This window comes from Anarhichas minor, unplaced genomic scaffold (assembly GCF_050575085.1).
Source record: "Anarhichas minor isolate MPS153535 unplaced genomic scaffold, ASM5057508v1 ptg000040l, whole genome shotgun sequence".
Taxonomy (NCBI): Eukaryota; Metazoa; Chordata; class Actinopteri; order Perciformes; family Anarhichadidae; genus Anarhichas; species Anarhichas minor.
In genome coordinates, this window is record NW_027466486.1 from 1,398,143 (window position 1) to 1,416,914 (window position 18,772).

General features: G+C 40.2%; 2 protein-coding genes across 3 annotated transcripts; one reads left to right on the top strand and one right to left on the bottom strand.

Annotated features, from left to right (window-relative positions):
* Positions 1 to 383: 383 nt before the first annotated feature.
* On the top strand, positions 384 to 10,848 carry ahi1 (Abelson helper integration site 1). The gene is made up of 27 exons (XM_076108230.1): positions 384 to 512; positions 920 to 1,002; positions 1,379 to 1,497; positions 1,665 to 2,245; positions 2,358 to 2,446; positions 2,557 to 2,743; positions 3,040 to 3,232; positions 3,315 to 3,410; positions 3,492 to 3,677; positions 3,873 to 4,025; positions 4,333 to 4,465; positions 4,665 to 4,788; positions 5,071 to 5,300; positions 6,059 to 6,165; positions 6,254 to 6,372; positions 6,657 to 6,787; positions 6,871 to 7,011; positions 7,134 to 7,327; positions 7,423 to 7,468; positions 7,592 to 7,644; positions 8,026 to 8,143; positions 8,460 to 8,518; positions 9,193 to 9,258; positions 9,347 to 9,509; positions 9,596 to 9,666; positions 9,997 to 10,085; positions 10,267 to 10,848. The coding sequence occupies exons 2-27, from the start codon at positions 993 to 995 to the stop codon at positions 10,448 to 10,450; spliced, it is 3,642 nt and encodes a 1,213-aa protein (XP_075964345.1). The 5' UTR covers positions 384 to 512; positions 920 to 992; the 3' UTR covers positions 10,451 to 10,848.
* A 376-nt stretch (positions 10,849 to 11,224) lies between these two features.
* On the bottom strand, positions 11,225 to 18,074 carry slc18b1 (solute carrier family 18 member B1). Of its 2 annotated transcripts, XM_076108232.1 has the most exons (15): positions 17,522 to 18,074; positions 17,071 to 17,181; positions 16,778 to 16,914; positions 15,098 to 15,193; positions 14,934 to 15,007; positions 14,507 to 14,654; positions 14,147 to 14,303; positions 13,906 to 14,042; positions 13,711 to 13,812; positions 13,468 to 13,559; positions 12,898 to 12,993; positions 12,731 to 12,805; positions 12,510 to 12,603; positions 12,010 to 12,080; positions 11,225 to 11,860 (listed from the first exon to the last, which is right to left on the bottom strand). In XM_076108232.1, the coding sequence occupies exons 2-15, from the start codon at positions 17,099 to 17,101 to the stop codon at positions 11,806 to 11,808; spliced, it is 1,365 nt and encodes a 454-aa protein (XP_075964347.1). In that variant the 5' UTR covers positions 17,102 to 17,181; positions 17,522 to 18,074; the 3' UTR covers positions 11,225 to 11,805. The 2 variants fall into 2 exon arrangements, with proteins under 2 accessions (XP_075964347.1, XP_075964346.1); XM_076108231.1 differs by having other exon boundaries at positions 17,071 to 18,074.
* Between the last annotated feature and the right edge of the window lie 698 nt (positions 18,075 to 18,772).

The window sequence follows — 18,772 nt, forward strand, 5'->3', positions numbered from 1 at the left end:
TTAGAAGCAAATATTATAAAATTATATAAAATAAGGGAAGTTTATTAGCAGTACTGCATTTTTGAATCTGGTCTCGTGTTTTTTTTTGTAAAAAAATAAAATAATTATTATTGTTGTATTCATTTATTTATCTTTGCTCTTTTTTTTGGTTACAGCATCTTCCAAGTATGTATAATTGTATCACATTATATATTTTGTAATGTAATTTAGAGAGTTGTTTGTGTTCTAATTGTAAGGGGAAAACATATATATACTATCAAAAATACGTGTTTGCAGCTGCGTCACCTAAATGTAATTTAGTGCATTTTGATAGTAGAAAATAAACTTTTAAAGTTATTTTTATATTGTATGTTATTTTCTATGGTTCAGCCGTTGGTGAATCTGTTGTTGTTGTCGTTACGTCAGAAACATGGCCGCCACGCCCCGCCTCTCACGTCCAGCCCTGTTTTGGTTGACTTGGAAACCGTAGCAGCGTCGTTGGTGAAGTCGGAGGACAACACAATCACTGCAGGGTATAAATACACACCTCAGCTAACTCCTCTCCATCTTTTATAAACCCAAGTATGGAGTACGGTTTAATTTGAGCTTCAAACGGTTGCTTGAAGAAGCTAAGTCGTTCTGTACCAAACCTAGTGAGCTAATAATATCACTTATGCTATAGCTAATGTTAGCACTTACCAAGCTAGCGTTAGCTGTTAGCGTCTCACAAATGTTGTTTTTAGCTTCAGCTAAGCAAACGATGTGGGTTTGTTCCACTGTGTTGATCCAACATGCAAAACTAACTGTGCACGTTACAAACCAACAAAGAATGATCCAGCAGAGATTTTATTTTTGTGCAAGGTTAACATGAATCACCTAAGCCTTGTATGTGTAACGTATACTTGACAATATGATTGTGATCCGTGTTTTGTATTTGTAGGATGAAAGCCTTCCTGCCTGGATTAATTACGCACGTTTTGCACTCAGAATGAGAGACATAACGGTGCCTGAGGATGCCAGTAGGTGAGTTTATAGTGCAAAATACATCCTTTCAGAGTGTTATATTATTGTATCATTCGTTTGATATTATTATGCATTCAAGTTTAAGTATGTAAGCATTTTAATGTTGAAGTTGATCGAGGTGAGGCTAATTTAAACTATTTTACACACTGTTGGGTAGTTTAATCTATAAAAATGCACCATCTTTTATTTGCTGATCATGTCTTGTATGTAAGTAAATAAATATAGTGAAGTAATAAGCAAGTATAGTAAGTATTAGTTGAAAATGCACCCTTCACCACAGCAACATACACTTCTTTGATCACATAGTATTAACTGATCTCAATGTAACCCAGGTCCAGGGTCACTTTGCCCATTTATGAGTGGAACCTTTTTACAGGTGCGAGTGAAGACCGGGCAAAGACCCGGGAAAGATTCAATGAAGTCTTCAAGAAATACTCTGAGTCAGATAAGAAAAAGTTGAAGAAGAAAAAGACGGAAACTCAGGAGACTATTGTGGTACGTGTTCTAAAAGTTTCACCTGGTTTGTTTAACCTCCTTTCTCCAAGATAAGTGGAAAGTAATGCAAAGTAATTGAAATGGTCAACATCGTATTCAGGGAAACAAGCTTTACATAAGTATATATTGTCGTTTCTTAGTTCTCCCTTTCCCCCTGTTTCTTTTAGCTTCAGAATCTAAAAAAGAATCTCAACCTTGAGAAGGACACAGAAGATGATGAGACCATCCTCCAGAACACATATCACCCCGAACAGGGCAGCCCTCGCTACACCAAGAATAAGCGAAGAGAGAGGGAAACAGCGGAAAAGGTTAATGTCAACAACAGTAGAAACCAAGAGGAGACTCAGACGTCAAAAGGCAAGAGGAAAAGCAGGAGGGAGCTTCCCCCCCTTCCTGTACCCGAGGATACCAAGAGTTACACCCAGGAGGATGCGGAGGCTTCCAAGTCTGAGATTGCTTTGGAGCCAGATGGTGGAGGTGGTGGAAAGGAACCAAAGCGGAAAAGTAAAAAAGGGAAAGGCAAGGGAGATACAGAGGCCAAGGAAGTGAGTCAGGTGGAGGATGCAGAGGACAAGCTGCTGCATGAATACCAGCAGCAGATTGCACAGAAGGAGGAGAGGACTTTAAAGGCGACAAGCACCAAGACTGAGGAAGAGAGTGTTCTCTCCCAAAATGTTTCACTCAATAACGATGTCGGAAAGAAGAAAAAGAAAAAGCTGAAATCTGTAATCACACAGCCGGAAGTAGGGTGTGTATATCTACTAGTATGCTTGACATTTTTTTTAAATTGAATTTAGTTATTCGGCTACAGACTACAGTTCTTAGCAGCATATTGAAGTAAAATGTTTTTGGTCCACTAGGGATGAAGATGAAGACGCTGACCAGGATGCTGATGTGGACAACGAAGCTGAATCCAAGGGAAAGAAGAAAAAGAAGAAGAAAAAACATGGTAACTGGATGTTAACTGTCAGCCTAACTACAAGAAATCATTTGAAAAATTCCCTTTAAAAGTTTACAATGTTGATGAATTTAATGTTTTTTAATTTTCCGTTTTTTCAGTTGTCAAAGAAGAGAGTGAAACGGAGGCAGAAGTACCACAGAAACCAACATTTGATGACAGCCTTGTGCTGGGAGTGTTTGTCCACAGAACAGATCGCCTCAAGACGGACCTGCTGATCTCACACCCGATGGTGAAGATACATGTCGTCGATGAGAACACTGGACAGTATGTGAAGAAGGAAGACTGGTGAGAACGGACACTCTTTAGACACACTACACTACTACAGTTCAGATCAGCGTTTAACTCAGTGTTAAATTGTGTTTTCACATCTTTAATGGTTTGTAACACTTGTATTGCTATTGCCGGGTACATACTTTATTTATAACTCTAACTTGTAACACTAGGACTATATTATTTTTGTGTTTTAGTTCCGTCTAGGCATGCTTTACAGTTATTTTCACCTCTCGTGTCAAAGGGTGCAGAGTGTGGTAAAGCCTTTGAATGAACACAACATCTAAATGTTGTTGTCTTGTTTTTCATAGCCATCGGCCAGTCTCCTCATTTTATGAGCAAGACAACGTTGACCACATTCTCCCCATCATGACTCAACCATTTGACTTCAAGAAGAACAAATCAATCATCCCTGAGTGGCAGGAGCAGATCATCTTCAACGAACGCTTCGGTTACTTTGTTGAACAAAAGGATGAAAGCCCCAGAGTTATACTTCTCTTTGAAGTAAGAGACACTTCATCTCGACATATTTGGCCAATTTCAATGTCGCCATCAATAATTCTTTGCATTTAAATGTTTCTTGAAGATCCTGGACTTCATAACAATGGAAGAAGCAAGAGCCAACGTTGACGTTGACCAGCATGAGCGAGGATTCAGAAAGATTGCATGGGCTTTTCTCAAGGTGCTATATTTGGCCTGGTTTGACTTGGATTTGAACTGTTCTTTATGATCCTTATCTCACAATTTTCTCTGTATCCTTTAGCTTGTCGGCACAAATGGTGTGCTGAATATCGACAGTAAACTTCGCCTCCAGCTCTTCGGCCCGCCACCTCGGGCAAAGAGACAACCCAAAACGATTGAGGTGGTCGAGTGGTGGAGGAAGTACCCCCGGAACAAATACGCATCCACCCTTTATGTCACGGTGAAAGGCATCAAACTCCCTGAACATGTACGTTTTTTTTATAGCTGCTATTATGTATGCAATCTGTCTTACATTGTTAATATAGATATGTCGACATGCAAATAGTTGACGTGTAAGGTATTAGTGATACTGTAGATATAAAGCTGTTTCAGATATTCTGGTGTTAAGCCACAAGTGGATTCAGTGATATGTTGTGAGCTAAGATTGGCCTTTGTTCTGCAGGTGGACCCCAGTATTCGGTCCATGATGGCCCTGCAGGAGGAGAGGGGTAGCACCTCCTACAGTGAACTGCAGAATGAGGTCACCAAGAGAAGCCTGACTCAGCCTCTAGACAGCAAGCCGCCAGCCTTGAGATGGAGCAGGCTGCCTGGACAGGTCGGTGGAATCAGGAATTAGTATTTGATTAACCAGACAAACAGCACTCACAAGTTTACATTCAAGCTGGTTGTGGTCGCTGTGATCATTCCTCCTGTCCATAGTGGCTGTCAAGTGATCTCTTTCTCATGCATCACCTATGTAAGAGACGGGAGAATAAATTCACTGTCCCTGTTCTACGTAATATGACAATGATGTTAAGTTCAGCTGACGCTAACAGCACTGCACACAAGGCCATATCAGTGTTGTTTTTACACAGAAGAAAATGTGAACCTGTCCTTGAAATGTGGTTGATTCTCTGTTTAAGGTCTGTCGGATTCCAAACAAGTCCATGCTGTCGTTCCGCGGTGGTCGGATGGGCTGCTTCACATTGCGCTTCTCTCATACTGGGACGATGCTGGCTGCTGCTTGTGCTGACACGGACGCTTTCCCTGTAGTAGGTAAGCAACAGCTCGTCCGTGTGAGGCTCCTCCTGCTGACGCTGCTCTTCACTCCTCAGCAGTACTCACAAGCTAATTCACTTGCTGTTTATACATGAACAGCTCTGGGGATCATCTCAGGACTCTACAACTTCCAAGCATATACAAATAAGAATAATCAATACTGTTCAATGAGTAACCCATTCATTTACTGTTTCAGTGTATGAGATTCCCTCTGGCCAGGCTTTGGCTGCCTTCAGTGGCCATCTCAAAATAGTCTATGATCTCTGCTGGTCCACAGACGATCGGAGCCTTGTGTCTGCCTCCTCTGATGGAACTGTCAGGTAAGTTTCAGTTTGTTAGATTGAAGAATAAATGACACTGATCTGCAGTCACAATGAGCTGTGCCTGCTTGTTGACTGAACTGCTGTATTAGCTGTTTGCAATAGTACCTCCAGGGGGAGTAAGTACCCTTCATAGCAAGTGGCTCACCATGTGTTTATGTTACCAGCATGTTTTGGGCCGTAGTGGGGATTGTCTGACTAGAACGTTATTTAAAGAACATCATTTCTTTGCACAAAAGAGGGTCAGCATTATTCCAATGTTTTCTTGCTCTCCTGCTTCAGAGAGTGGAACGTGGAGAGGCTTCAGGGATCGGCCCAGAAGGTGCTCCCTCATCCGTCCTTCGTGTACTGTGCTCAGTACCAACCCACAGCCCAGAACCTGGTGGTGACGGGGGGCTTCGACTCTCTGGTACGAGTGTGGAGGCTCGACGTCGATGATGTGAATGGCCAGCTGCTGCAGGAGTTTGAGGGTCACAACAGTTTCATCAACTCCATTTGTTTTGACTCTGAAGGTATTGTGTTGTCAATGCTGTGTGTAAACCCAATAAACCGTCAACCTGTACCTCTCACCTCTGCCTGCATATACTGTACATAAAATAGGTTTTTAATGACATTAGGAGGGGGGTCCACTGCATGTACATGTAGGAAATACTGAATGATGTAAAATATTCATTTAGGTTTATTTTGTGTCCTGGCTTTAATATTTAACTAAGAATTGATATCATTCAAAACTTTATGCATGAAACGTACATCTGGCTTGCCTCTGGCGTTGAACTATTTTCTTTGTTTTGTCTATTGGCCACCAATATGGAAGTTGATGAACAATTCATAGTCATAAACCGAAAGTCCACAGACAGTGGCTTTCAGAGGAAGGGGAGGCGGCTCCAGCTACTTCTGAGGAAAGTTCCCCCAGTATGAATCTAATTTAAAATAAAATAGTCAGCTGCACTAACGCAATGCTTCATTTGTTTTTGTTTATGCTATAGCTTATGTCTTAATCATAAGCTGCTGCTGCTGCTGCTGCTGCCGTCACTCACTCACACACACACACAGACACCCCTTGAAACCACTGGAACGTTCCAGTGTGTTTGTGAGCATGCAGATGTGCATGAGGGGGATTATATTGAGTATTTATACTCTAACCGTCCTCTGTAAAGCAAATTGTGGTGCTCTGGCTATTGAACGTGAGCCAGCATCTTTTGTAATGTGAAAGAAGAATGTTATACTTGTGCCTTCTTATAGCTCCTTTTGTTGTATTTGTTGTCATTAGGAAGGAGAATGTTCTCTGCAGACAGTACGGGCCTAATCCTTGTGTGGAGAACTACAATAAACGACAGCAAGCGGCATCACCCATGTCATCGCTGGTCTATAGAGAAGGTACAGGACATTGTATTTGTCATGTTTGATCCCAATGTACATATTCCACAGTATACTTTAAGAAACTCTGCATGTTTTGTCTTGGCAGAAAATTGATGAGAGTGATCTCAGGGGTGTCCCCATCAACATGCTGCAGCTCCATCCGAACGGGCGGTGCCTGCTCATCCACGCCAAAGACAGTGTCCTGAGGGTGATGGACTTGAGAATGTAAATAAGATAAGACTTAACTTAAAAAGCACCATCTGTCATTACAGGAAACGGTGACCTCTGACTAAAATACAGACTAAATAAGATGATGTATCACTTAAGTCTTTGTGTTTGTATTTCTAAATAATTACAGATAGGAGAGGAATGTATCATCAAACATGTATGAAACATAGAGTATTGTGTTGCCCAGAATAGTTGTCGTTACAGTCCAAAAAACATACATTCTTTGTTCAAGCTTAAAATATAAATGTTCCATCTTTTCAACAATGTATCTGCCCTTTCAGCCTGGCTGTGAAGAAATACACCGGAGCCACAAACTACAGAGAAAGGATTTATAGCACATTCACGCCATGTGGGAACTTCATCTTCTCTGGCAGCGAGGATGGGATGGCGTATGTCTGGAATACAGACACAGGTGAGATTATGCTGTTTATATTCTGCCAGTTTTGATAGTGTTATGCACAGTGGCTCCAGCTGTCATCTCTTCTGTCTTTTCAGGGGACCAAGTTGCAGTCTACTCTGAGCTTTTGTACCCCACTGCTCTCCACGGCGTGTCCTTCCACCCTCACGAAAACATGGTTGCTTTCAGTGCCTTCGGTCAGAGCCAGCCTGTCCGCCTGTACCTGTACGACCGCAAAGGTTTGTGAAAACACCTGACAAGTGCCTTTTCCTGTGGGCGTAGCCCCTGAATCTCTCATCCACTGTGCTTACATACAGGACAGGTATTAAAAATACAAACTATGTCATCCTTCATCACACAGTTTCCCAGCTGGAGGTGCACAATATGAAAGCTGCGAGCAGATCAGCTTCTACAGACACCAGAACCATCAGAAACTCACCCGACCACCCGGCGTTACAGGACACATCTGTTGCTTCAACCATGGATCAGTTTGCCCAAGCAACACGACTTGCATTGAAAATGCAATGTGTTAAAGAGCAACTGGATTCAGTACTTGTAAATACTCATCTTCTATTACTTAGATATAAGTACATATAGAAATACAGCAATTCAAAATCTCCAAAACTCGCTTTTTCAAATCTTTTTTTTAGGAGCCACATCAGAGGTCTTCAACCTCTGGATACATTTATGAACAAGGTACTGTATGTGTTGTTTGTACACAGTTTTATGATGAACATGGTGTGCTGCATTACGTCTCAATTGACCTGTCTCTGTATTTACGTGGGAAAATATTCTGCTTTTGTTGTGTTTGGTTTTCAGACAGAATGAGCATTACTCACACGGGGAGGAGCTTCACCATAGATTCTGGCACTGTGAGTGTTTGATCAGTATTTACTTTGGAAACACACCTTTGTATACTCGGTCTTTATTGGGGTCATATATGGTGATGTAACCTAATCTCTGTCTGAACCAGCTTGTTCTCAGGTTTCCTCTCAAGTGCTGAGAAAGGAAACATTCCACAGAAATGTGTCTCGAGAGTATTTTTATTGATAAACTCAAATTGTGATTAGCACAGCATTACAGAAGTGCATTGCATTTCTAATGGGCAGTTTGTCAACCTGCTGGCTGCCATTATGTACTGAATTTGATGTCATATTAAACTCCTGAAGTTTTAACTTAATCGTGACTTTAAAATGCATTAGGAGGCCTGAAACAAATTGCCAGACAACTGAAGTGCAGCCTTTTCTTTGCAGACGGGATTAAGTGCTTCGTTACCTCCTCCGTCCCTCCTGTCGCCGCACTCTCAGCTGCAGCTCTCCGCTTCTCTAGCGGAGCAGCTTATCCCCCAGGCGGCTCTGAGCACCCAAAATCGTGAGTAAGGCTTGTACAGTTAATCACACAGTTATTTGCTCTCAAACCAATGAATGACTTTTACTGCCGCTCTGTGATATGTGAGGTCGAATACTTTCCAAGATTATAGCTGCATGAAGTAAAGCCTGCTGTGACCAAAGTACTTCCACTATTACGGTCCACTATTAAGTCTCCTGAAGCATGTACACCATACACAGAGACAAAGATGGGCCGCTTGTGGTTTTCACTTGTGTCCGTAAGTGATCTCTGTAGACAATCACAGAATTCTGTTCTATATTTTTTGCCTGCTTTTAGTTTTTTTTTCTTGGAATTTCAGGCGGTTTCAGTCCAGTCGGTCATCGTCTAAGAGGAGCTTCGTCTCTCAGGCTGCAGACGGTAAGGCTGTTACATAATAAGTAACTTTTCCTCAATTGAATGTCTTAAAAAACGAAAAACCTATGTTATAGATTTTGATGAGTTTGTGCACTTACATTATCTCAAATCTGTCATTTTAATCAAGGTACCGGTGCGTTTCATTTGTTCGCCTGTCAGTGGCTGAATATCCCCTCTGCCCATCCGTCAGCGCTGTGGTCGTCTGACACAAGCTGTCATAGATTACAATTCTATCCAGTTTTAAGCCACATTTTTAGGATACACTTTTTAGATCTTGTTTGTTTTTAACTATATATTTAAACCTGATGAAGGTTTTTAGTCTGGATCTTAAATGATCGGATTAAGACCAGTTTTAAACCCCCAAGTTCGTTTGTTCACGAGAGGAGGAGTCCTCTGCGGATCATTCAGCTTCCTGATCGATACTAAAGGAATACTAACCGGGAGAAGCTGACTGCAGTGAGGACAATGGTGGTGAAGACTCCCATGATCACCAAACGCCATCTTTTGCTTTTGTTTTGATTATAGCGAGTCAACAAAATGTACATTTGTTGATGTGTCTTTTACTTTGTCAGCTGAATCTGAACCACATGAAAGTTGCTACACTGATTAGGCAACTTCTGCTATCTGCTAATATCCTTTGTTGCTTCGTCAGGATTTAAATTATTTTTCTCCATCAGAGCCATCCTGACCACATCTCTTCAGGCATCCATGTGGAAACAGATCCTGTCCCCGTTCAACAAGTCGTAAGTATCCGCTGTAGCTGCGAGCTCAGTCGCATGTAACCTTTCCCCTCTCACACTCCAGCCCTCCACCTTTGTGCTGCTCTTCCAGGTCGTCTCGCTCCACGACTACAGAGCTAATCGGTCCGATGAACTCACCGTACGCCGCGGTGACGTCATCCAAGTGCTGTACAAAGACAACGACAACTGGTGGTTCGGGCGTCTGGCCAATGGGCAGCAGGGATATTTTCTAGCTTCTTATGTCGCAGATCAGAGTAAGTGAATCATCACTTGTCCAAGTGGACAATGTATACGAAACTTCCACATGTGGTGCCAGATGCTGAGTTCTTTTATATCGTAGGCGATTTCAATGAAGAGGTGACTCACGCAGCCTTGTCTGAAGGGACTGTTGAGAGGGCGACACCAACCAGGGTAAGCAGACAGACTAACAGTGTGTGGATGTCCTGGATTACAATCATACCTTTTATTCATCAGTAATTAGAATTGGCTAAAAGGTGAAACAGGGTGTGGCTGCGAATACATTTCTTGTCTTCTCTCTCGTGTCTATGTTGCCTATGTTTCTGTGATACTTTCTTTTGACCATCACACACTCTTTTTTGGGCTGAAGTATTCTGTTAAAAGACTTTGGGGATTTTAAAGTTGACTTTTTAATGCATAAAAGAATGCACGCTGATCTATATATCTGCTTGGTGCGATGGCTTTTCCTATCGTTTTAAGTTTCCTCCTCCTTACTTTTCCAAGGTATCTGCTGCAATTAGTTCTTCCGGGGAACTTAGGTTTCTCTCTGAGCCGACCCTCTCTGACACCGAACCAGAGTTGACCGATGCCAGGTGAGTGGCTCGCTGTGCTTAAATCATTCACAAGGGTCACGGTTACTGAACCTGTTACTGAATAAGTTGGGCTTTTAAGTGTTGCTTTTCCCTCACAAGGCAAAGCGGGTTTTATAACCGACATGTTTTGTTATGGTTTTAGAAATAATTTATGATTGTGAATGATGTTTTTTTTCCGCAGAGCTAGAAGGAAAAAGAAGGTGAAAAAGTCAGGAGTCGCTGCACCTTCGTCCCGAGCCACGTTTTCAGATGCAGACGCTCCGGTGTCGACGAGCACCAGGAGGAGGAGAGGCAGAGCAACAGACAGGCCTCTCCCAAAGAGGCCGACCGGCCGGACTAATGGAGCCTTCGAGCCCGATACATAAACTCACAGACACATCGCTGCTTTCAACTCGCAACAACGCTTTCACCGTCACTCTATTTGATGTATTTTTACATTTGATTATGTGAACTATATGAGTCAGTATGTTCTGTGTTGTACTAAATGAAGATGTAAAGACGTGTTCACATAAATAATTCTAGGACTTCATGTCGTATGTGTTACATATTTATTGTCATGAGCATGTGTACATTTTTACTGAAGATATAGAAAACAGAACGTCTGTAATATTGTAGTTTTATTTAACGTTTAACGTTTTTATACGCCGCTTCTACACTATATAAAAATACAGATTACTCCTTTCCAAATGTTTCATCACATGTGAAGTCACACTTTTGATATCTAAAATATTTAAATAAATATGCCTCAGGGCTGTTTTGATTATGTATGCGTCACATTTTTGGAATGTACCTGTGAAACAATGCAAACAGGATACTAATTATTCTGCTTGTTGCTATTTTTTTTTTAAAGACTAGTTTGAGTCAGTCAAGTGGAATTGTAAGCTATAGCATGTCATTATTTTATATTCTACTTTTTTACACGTTAATATCTTTTCATTTTAAAATGCTACTAGCAAGAAGATATCGATTTTATTTTTGTGCGACACTATTATTTTAGAATATCGGCTATGTTTCAGTGGACAACTGGGTAACTGTATTTTTTCTGTGAAATAAAATATAAGCAGGCTATGCAGTACATGATGTCAGTTCAGAATAACTTAAACATGCCACTTGCATGGCGTGCACAGACATAGTATGGATAGAGTATTTACAGCTTTTATTTACAATCAGTGCAAAAATCGTAAAATTGTTCAGTCAGAAAAGAAGGCACAACATACAAAATCACCAACTGCAGTGAATGTGACATGATGCTCCCTGTTGAATTATACCGAGGTTCACTATGACCTAAATAATACAGATTATATAACATGCTCGCTTCCTTGTAGTCATGAATGTGGTCAGCAGCTCTCGGCTTGCGTAACTTCGACATGAAATCCAGGTCATGTGATAACAGCTGAGCTTCAGACCAAAAGGCACAGTTAGTTTGGACTTTCCAGGGGTTGACTACTTTCATTCATACAACATTCATGTATCATCATGCACAATATTAAATCATTTATTTAAATTCTCGTGTAAAATCTGAAATACACTAAAGTACCGCTTTGTTTTTAATAGTTTTCCATGAAAATATTTCCATGACCCATACAAAAGCATTACAATCTCTGCAACACCAAAAATGTATCATTCACAAAACATTCGAAACCACTTAGTAACTTGGAGGCTGACGCATTGAGACGGCGGTTGGTTCGGTATGGCGTCCTTCCACATGTGGCTGAGGGCTTCATTCAGTCAGGAGAGGAGAGCGTTCATCGGTCGGTCGACTGTCTTTTCGAACGCTTCAATTCAAACATAAATGTGAGTGTTACACCGAGTACGTTTAAGGAAAGTGCACAAATAATAAGTCTAAATAGCCTTCCATGTAGTATACAGTTAATCTAAATATCTGGCATGAATCTGATCCGCTTTATATGAGGATATTGATTACCTTTGTTGTTGTTGTTGTTGTTGTTGTTGTTGTTGAGGATGACACAGGTAATACACAGCAAGGAGAAAGGCCTAAAGAGAGAGTGGTCATTTAGTTTCAATCGTGTAACTTAAGAAAAGAGAATCATGCGCTTGTTTCGCCATCAGATCTTTGTGGTGTGTTTGATAACATTTTTTTTCCTCCATCCTCACATAAATATCATGCAAGTAAAGTGGCAATTCTCCCAGTCTCATGCAGTCTCTGTCACACCGACAACATTCTAACAGGCTTGAAAACCGCCCGAGTGACCATTGTGTGCATGAGTGACTAATGATTTACTCCTGATGATATGGTGATAAGAGTACCAGTGTAAACTGGAATCTTTCAAATCACAAGAGGACAATGCGAATGTTCATATGCCAGCGAGTGAGACGTGTTCTGGCAATTCTCTCCCGCTTCATGTGTCCTTTTCTCACATGGACCCGTCATGCACACAAAACACTGCACGAACTGATACTTACACCCAATAACGCCACGCCTCCTTGGACTGCAGCGGCCCACTCAAAGTTCAGATGCTGCGTGATAAGGCCACCCACTACTGGGCCATAAAACATCCTTTTAAAAAAATCAAAGGGCAGAAAATAAGTACCAACCAGTGAGAGAATTGATTTAATGTTCATTTGTTTTGTTTTTCTATATTCAAGCTACTGAAAAGGGCTTTTGGATGTCGGTAGAAACTTACCCCGAGGACCAAAATGCCCCAAAAAGTCCAGACACCATTCCAAGAGTGCTTAGCCCCTCATCATATCCTTGTTCACTGCAAAGAAGGATGTGTTTCATTATGCATTATATACATAAATAAAAAGGTATATTTATGTTCATAGCAGCACAACATGTGAAGCCACTCACTATGCAGATGTGATGATCTCAGGGAACGTGGGGATTGCAGTCATGCCCAGAGACAACCCAATTACACCGAGCATAAAGACCACCAACCACAGCTGACTACACACACAAACACACAAGCAAAGAAACAGAATATAATATAACGTTAGTACTGTTAACCTAAAGGAGTTATAGTTTTGAGACAACATCTCACCTACTGAGTACTGCTGGTGGTGAGGAAGTACTCAACTCAAGTAAAAGTAGCAAAATCACAGTGGATGAATGCTCAATGTAAAGACTCAAGTCCTTTTATCATGTTTGTGTTCTCAATAAGCGCTTTAAAACACACTGAACAGCATGACCTATCAATTTGCCGGTGCAGGTTTTGTGACCTCCCCTCAGAGCCAGGCTAGCTGTTTCCCCTTGTTTCCAGTCTTTATGCTAAGCTAAGCTAGCAGGCTGCTGGCTGTAACTCCATATTAAATGGACAGATAATAATAAATAGAATAGAATAAGCCTATTTAAAAACAAATGTGGGGCTATTCGTTTAAAGGAGAGGGTCTCTGTTACTTTCCATCTTTAGCACACACTCACCTCTGGATGTGAAGGAAAGGGATGGGGCCAAGCATAAAGAAACCAAATGCTGTGGCGGTACCTCCTGACACCATGAACCAAGGCCTGGTGGACTGAAGACACACACACACACACACACGCACACGCACACGCACACGCACACGCACACGCACACACGCACACACGCACACACGCAAGGGATTTAGTTCAACATGTAGAATTTACAATTCTGGAAGAATGATCCACATTTGCCTTCATACTCACAGGATATTTATCAGTAATATACCCAAACAGCGGGGATGCCAGGCAGTAGGGCAACGACAGACCAAGAAGGATGAGTCCCACGTAGCCCGCTGAGAGGTTAAACTGGTATAACAGAGAGGGAAAACTTATTCACAGGAAGCACAACAAACGTTCTTCCTACAGTAAGTTGACTTACATCAGAAGTAAGGATATTACCTTCTCCATGGCAAACAGGGACAACGTGGCATCCAAGAAGCCCAGGCCTGCGCTGAGAGTGAATATCACATAGCACATCAGGATGATTTTCCCTTTGGTGAGAAGCGAAAAGAAGGAATCCTTCGAGGGTTCTGCTTCTGTTTGGACAGAAGCACAAAGTACAGCTCGCGGTTACAATCCGAAAAAAAAAAAAAAAAACTAATTTATAGAAATGACATACATAATATGATGAAACTACTACCGATGCTTGGCAAGACGTATATGTTGAAAGGGACCATAATCAGTAGTAAACATCCGAGAAGCAGAAAAGGGACTTCGTATCCGAACGACTGGTAGAGCAACCCTCCGAGGGGTGGCCCCAGAATAAGACCAAGTCCTGTGAAAACCTCCAAACTACCCTAAACAGAGAGAATTGCAGCAATCTGTTAGGATAAAATCTTTTACTACACGTGCCAGAAGATAGTTATTATTTTCCATGACACTGGGAGAAACGGCAGTTACAAAACAACCCCAACCATAATGCCTTTTTCTTTTCTTTTCTTTCCTCGTGATTCTAATGTCTAAACAACATGCCAGAAGCACAACAGTTGTCTGCTCTCACCAAAACAGTTGCCACATTGTTTGGAAATATTTTGCCTGTCATGGCAAAAGTGGAGGTCATAGCTGCGGCGAAGCCTAAGGCGTCTATCGACCTCACGATAAAGCAGAGACTTATGAAAGGGGCTCCCGCGGGAACACGGTTGAGTAACCTGCAAGAAACAAACTCGTGTCAAACAGGACTCAAGATAGAAACACTGGAACAAATGCAGACTGACTAGAATCTAAATGTGCATTCAAATAAAGTGGAGAAAAACAATAATGAAGCGATGCACATTGTCAGTACAATATTGTGCCGTATGGCCGGCTCTCTCTGTGAAAACGGGTCACAAGTATTTAGTTTCCCCTTTTTAAAAAGGCTAAATAATTTCCTAAAACTGCTGGGCACTGTAGATATCATAATATATCATCACCAACGGAGCAACACTTACCCGAATACGATGGTGCAGCCTGAAGACACAAAAAGACCCGCCACAAGCATGAACTTTGCACCAATCTGGACAATCTGATTGGACGACAAAGAGAGAGTGAATTACTGTGAATAACAGCAATCCACACTTCACATACTGATGAGAAATAAGCCATGTGCACTTACATATCTCCCCATGATCAATGAGCCAATTAAATTGCAGACAGCGTAGCAGCCAAATATGAGGCCGATGACAGTTTGACTGGCACCCTTCTTCACTGCCTGTGTGGAAACATACATGTTAGGTATCTACTGGTCTTATTTCACACCATAAGTAACATAAATATGGACGTGTGATGGAAAGTTAATAACACAAATGGTCAATGCATGGATTACATATTGATAGAGGAGCAGATGACTAAAAATAATGCATTAATGCCTTATCATATTTAATATGATAAGGCATATGTTTGTTTTCGTTCTTCCTTTTCATGTTTATTTTATTTTATTTATTTTTTTCTTACTGTTATGTCGTATATTTTGTTCTTATTATAAATGCTTCTATTGTTTCTGTTTTTAACATGTAAAGTGTCTTTGAGTGCCTTTTAAAGCGCTATATAAATAAAATGTATTATTATTTATTATTATTATTATTAATACTCCACTGCGCCCTAACCTTTGCTTCAGTTATTAATCATGTTGTCAGCTGAGCTTACTTATTCACTGGCCTGCAGGGAGGGACGTCTGTCCAGCACATGATCACTTTCATTCATTCCACTCAGAAGACACGACCACCGACGCTATTCGTCAGACTAAGTACAGCATCCGTTTGTAGCGCCGAACGAATTATTGGATACAAACAATGGAGCCCTGATTATGGTTCACAGCTGATGTTTCACATCCTTTACCAGCTAAAAAAAACAAGAATAATGTTACTACTTTTTACAGTTTGTTTCAAAGATATATAAATATTATGTATTCTATCTTGAGTCACCACAACAGCCCAAAGGTTATGTCCTGTTTTATTCTATTAGTCTGAGCTAGTAATAGACTGGACATTCTCTGCTTAACATCTCTGTTAGTAAATGTGAGGCCTGTGCAGATGTTATGCAAATGGCCAGGATTTAAAGTATACACTCTCTCAGTATAATATGTATTATATGCTCTTTTATTTGGGTAAAGCACACTACACGTATTACCGATGCTTTTTCAAGACACACAGCCTTGCTGTTGTGTCTTTACTTTTTTTTTTTTACAGTGGTCCTGTTTGGTTGTTTACATCACTGATGACAGACTTAAGTGCACCTTAAACAAGACATTAAAATGCTAATGCTTGTTACAAATCAATGCAGTAAAATGCCACTTTCTGGCTGGGCACCCTTTAAAAAGGGTTGTAAAAGGGCTGCAGAAATACTGGAAGAACAATAGTTGGAATTATTACCAAATAGAAGGTTTAAACACCAGCTAATGGGATTTTCTCAACCTGGCAACCCAAAATTAGTTCTTAAGAATGCCAAATAATTGATTTTGAAAACTAAGCAAACTCATTTATTAACCATTAAAGCTAACGTATGTAACTTTGCTGAGCAGCGTTCTGTAATGCTTAAATTAGTCACTTCTGCATTTTTAAAAACTGACACAGTAGTGTCAGATACACAGAAATATTAATGTAAAGTTTGCTAACATCAGCCACCATAAAGAGGTTTTTTAATGCTTATGAATTAACTTTTCATTCAAAAGAGGAATAATTTATTTTGTCTACTTTCAAAAGCTAATACAACTTTTAATAAAAAATGCCATAAGTGCTCCTCAAACCCCTAACCTCATGCTATTTGTACACTATCACGTGGAATACTTTTGGATTACCTCATTGGGGAAAAATGGGCCTAATATTGAGTAGCAGATCATGGAGCTAAAGTTGACAGATGCCATTGATATTAAGGTGAGAATCTGCTGTCTTGTCATCCTCGGAGGAGGACCTGTTGTTTCAGCTGGAGTTTCAGCTGTTGTGAACAGAAAAAACATAAATTAATAAAAGTGACGGAACAGTAAAAAAAACAATTGGATAAGGAGATTAGATAATGTTAACGTTAGAAGTTAGTTCAGCGGATTCAAAACACAGCAAAAAAAACTATTACACTTTACTAAAAGTCACCAACCTGCTTGCTGGAGGTCGACTTCCGGGTCCATTTCTAAATGTTCAGGTTTTCTTATATCCAATTATTCAGGACAGAAATACAGACGGTGACATAACGACACACAGAGGGAACCTGAAAACACCAACAGCAAACAGTCACTCAGCTCCCGGTGTGCGAGTTTAACTGGTTTTGAATTAACTGGTTTATGTGGGAGTGCCTGAGGCAGATGTGTGGTAGGAGTGGCATTTCAGGACCCACGTAGAATAAACAGGAAATAAATATTTCGATCGTTTCGCCTCTGTCTTTCACGTAGTTTCTACGGTTTCTTTTGATAGAATATAAACGGAACACTTTGCTGGAAAATGTACTACTCGTTCGCGAGGCTGTGGTTGAGATTCCGAGGACGCATAACGAGGACCAGAGTGAATGACAAAGTTGGTGGTAGGTGTCGATGCCTGTTCAAAATACTTACGTCAATAAATCCTTTAAGAAACGCTCTGTTGTCCGTCTTATATTTGTATCATATATCGTTATTAATCTCATGTCAAGTCGATTTGAGACCGATGTACCTGTCTGTGCATCCATACAGCCTGTGAGTTAAACATATGAGCTCAAATTCATCGTGTAAAGTTAGTAAATGCTTCACAATAACAAAATTGTAACTTGAGCAGATTACGTATATAATATAGTAACCTTTGGAAATAGTAATATATCTACAATATAGTCTACTCGCTGTCTTTTCTTCTTGCATCATTTAGACCGACCCAAATCATCATTTAGACCGACCCAAATCAAATACTTAATTAAGATTTCCCTATGGTGAGCTACGTGCACTAACGTTAATGTGACAAGAAACACAGTTCATCATGAATGGCGATACTGTGTGATGATGTGAATGTTACACGATGAGTACTTCGACATTTATCTTTGCTCCGTGGCTCAGTGGTAGTTCAGATGACACTTAGACATCATGGGTCGGTCAACGGTTCGATTCTTGTATGATGCATATTTCGACTATTTTTATGCGCGAGGTATTTTCTCAATGAAGTTAACTGAAACTTCAGATTAAACCGGAAGCACTCAACAAAATAAAAGCCCCGATAGCCAGCCTCCGGCACCGCTTAATGAAGAGTTAAGACTTAAAATGAATAACTATGCTTTCTTTTAATCGCTCCACATTTTAGTTTGTATACCATATGCGGTTTCTCAGATTAATCACTAATTAATGTATATATTTAACAATTAAATCAACACAAAATACACACTACTTTAAGGATTTACTATGTTAATTTATAGGTTTGTTTAGTTAATCGCTTGGATAAATGTATGTTTGTTTTGTATTTTATATGTTTTTTTACATATGAAATGTATAAAAAAACAAAACAATGTGTAGCATAAAGTTATGAACATAACATCACGGAACCAAAAAAGTATAAATAATAATAAAATGACCCTTATACTGAGGGCAAAGGGTTTCTATTACAATTATATACTTTTGAAATAATAATTATCAATCGCTACAGGAGTTTTTATGTAATACCAACAACCATAACTACCACAATAGCAATAATTACAGATGTACAGTATATTTTTACATGAAAGAACAAAATATAAATATAGTATAAAAATATATATATAACAATGTATTGATATGACTAAATTAGCATTTCATTTTAACTACACAAAAAAATGAATGTACTATGAATAATTTTACAATTTATCC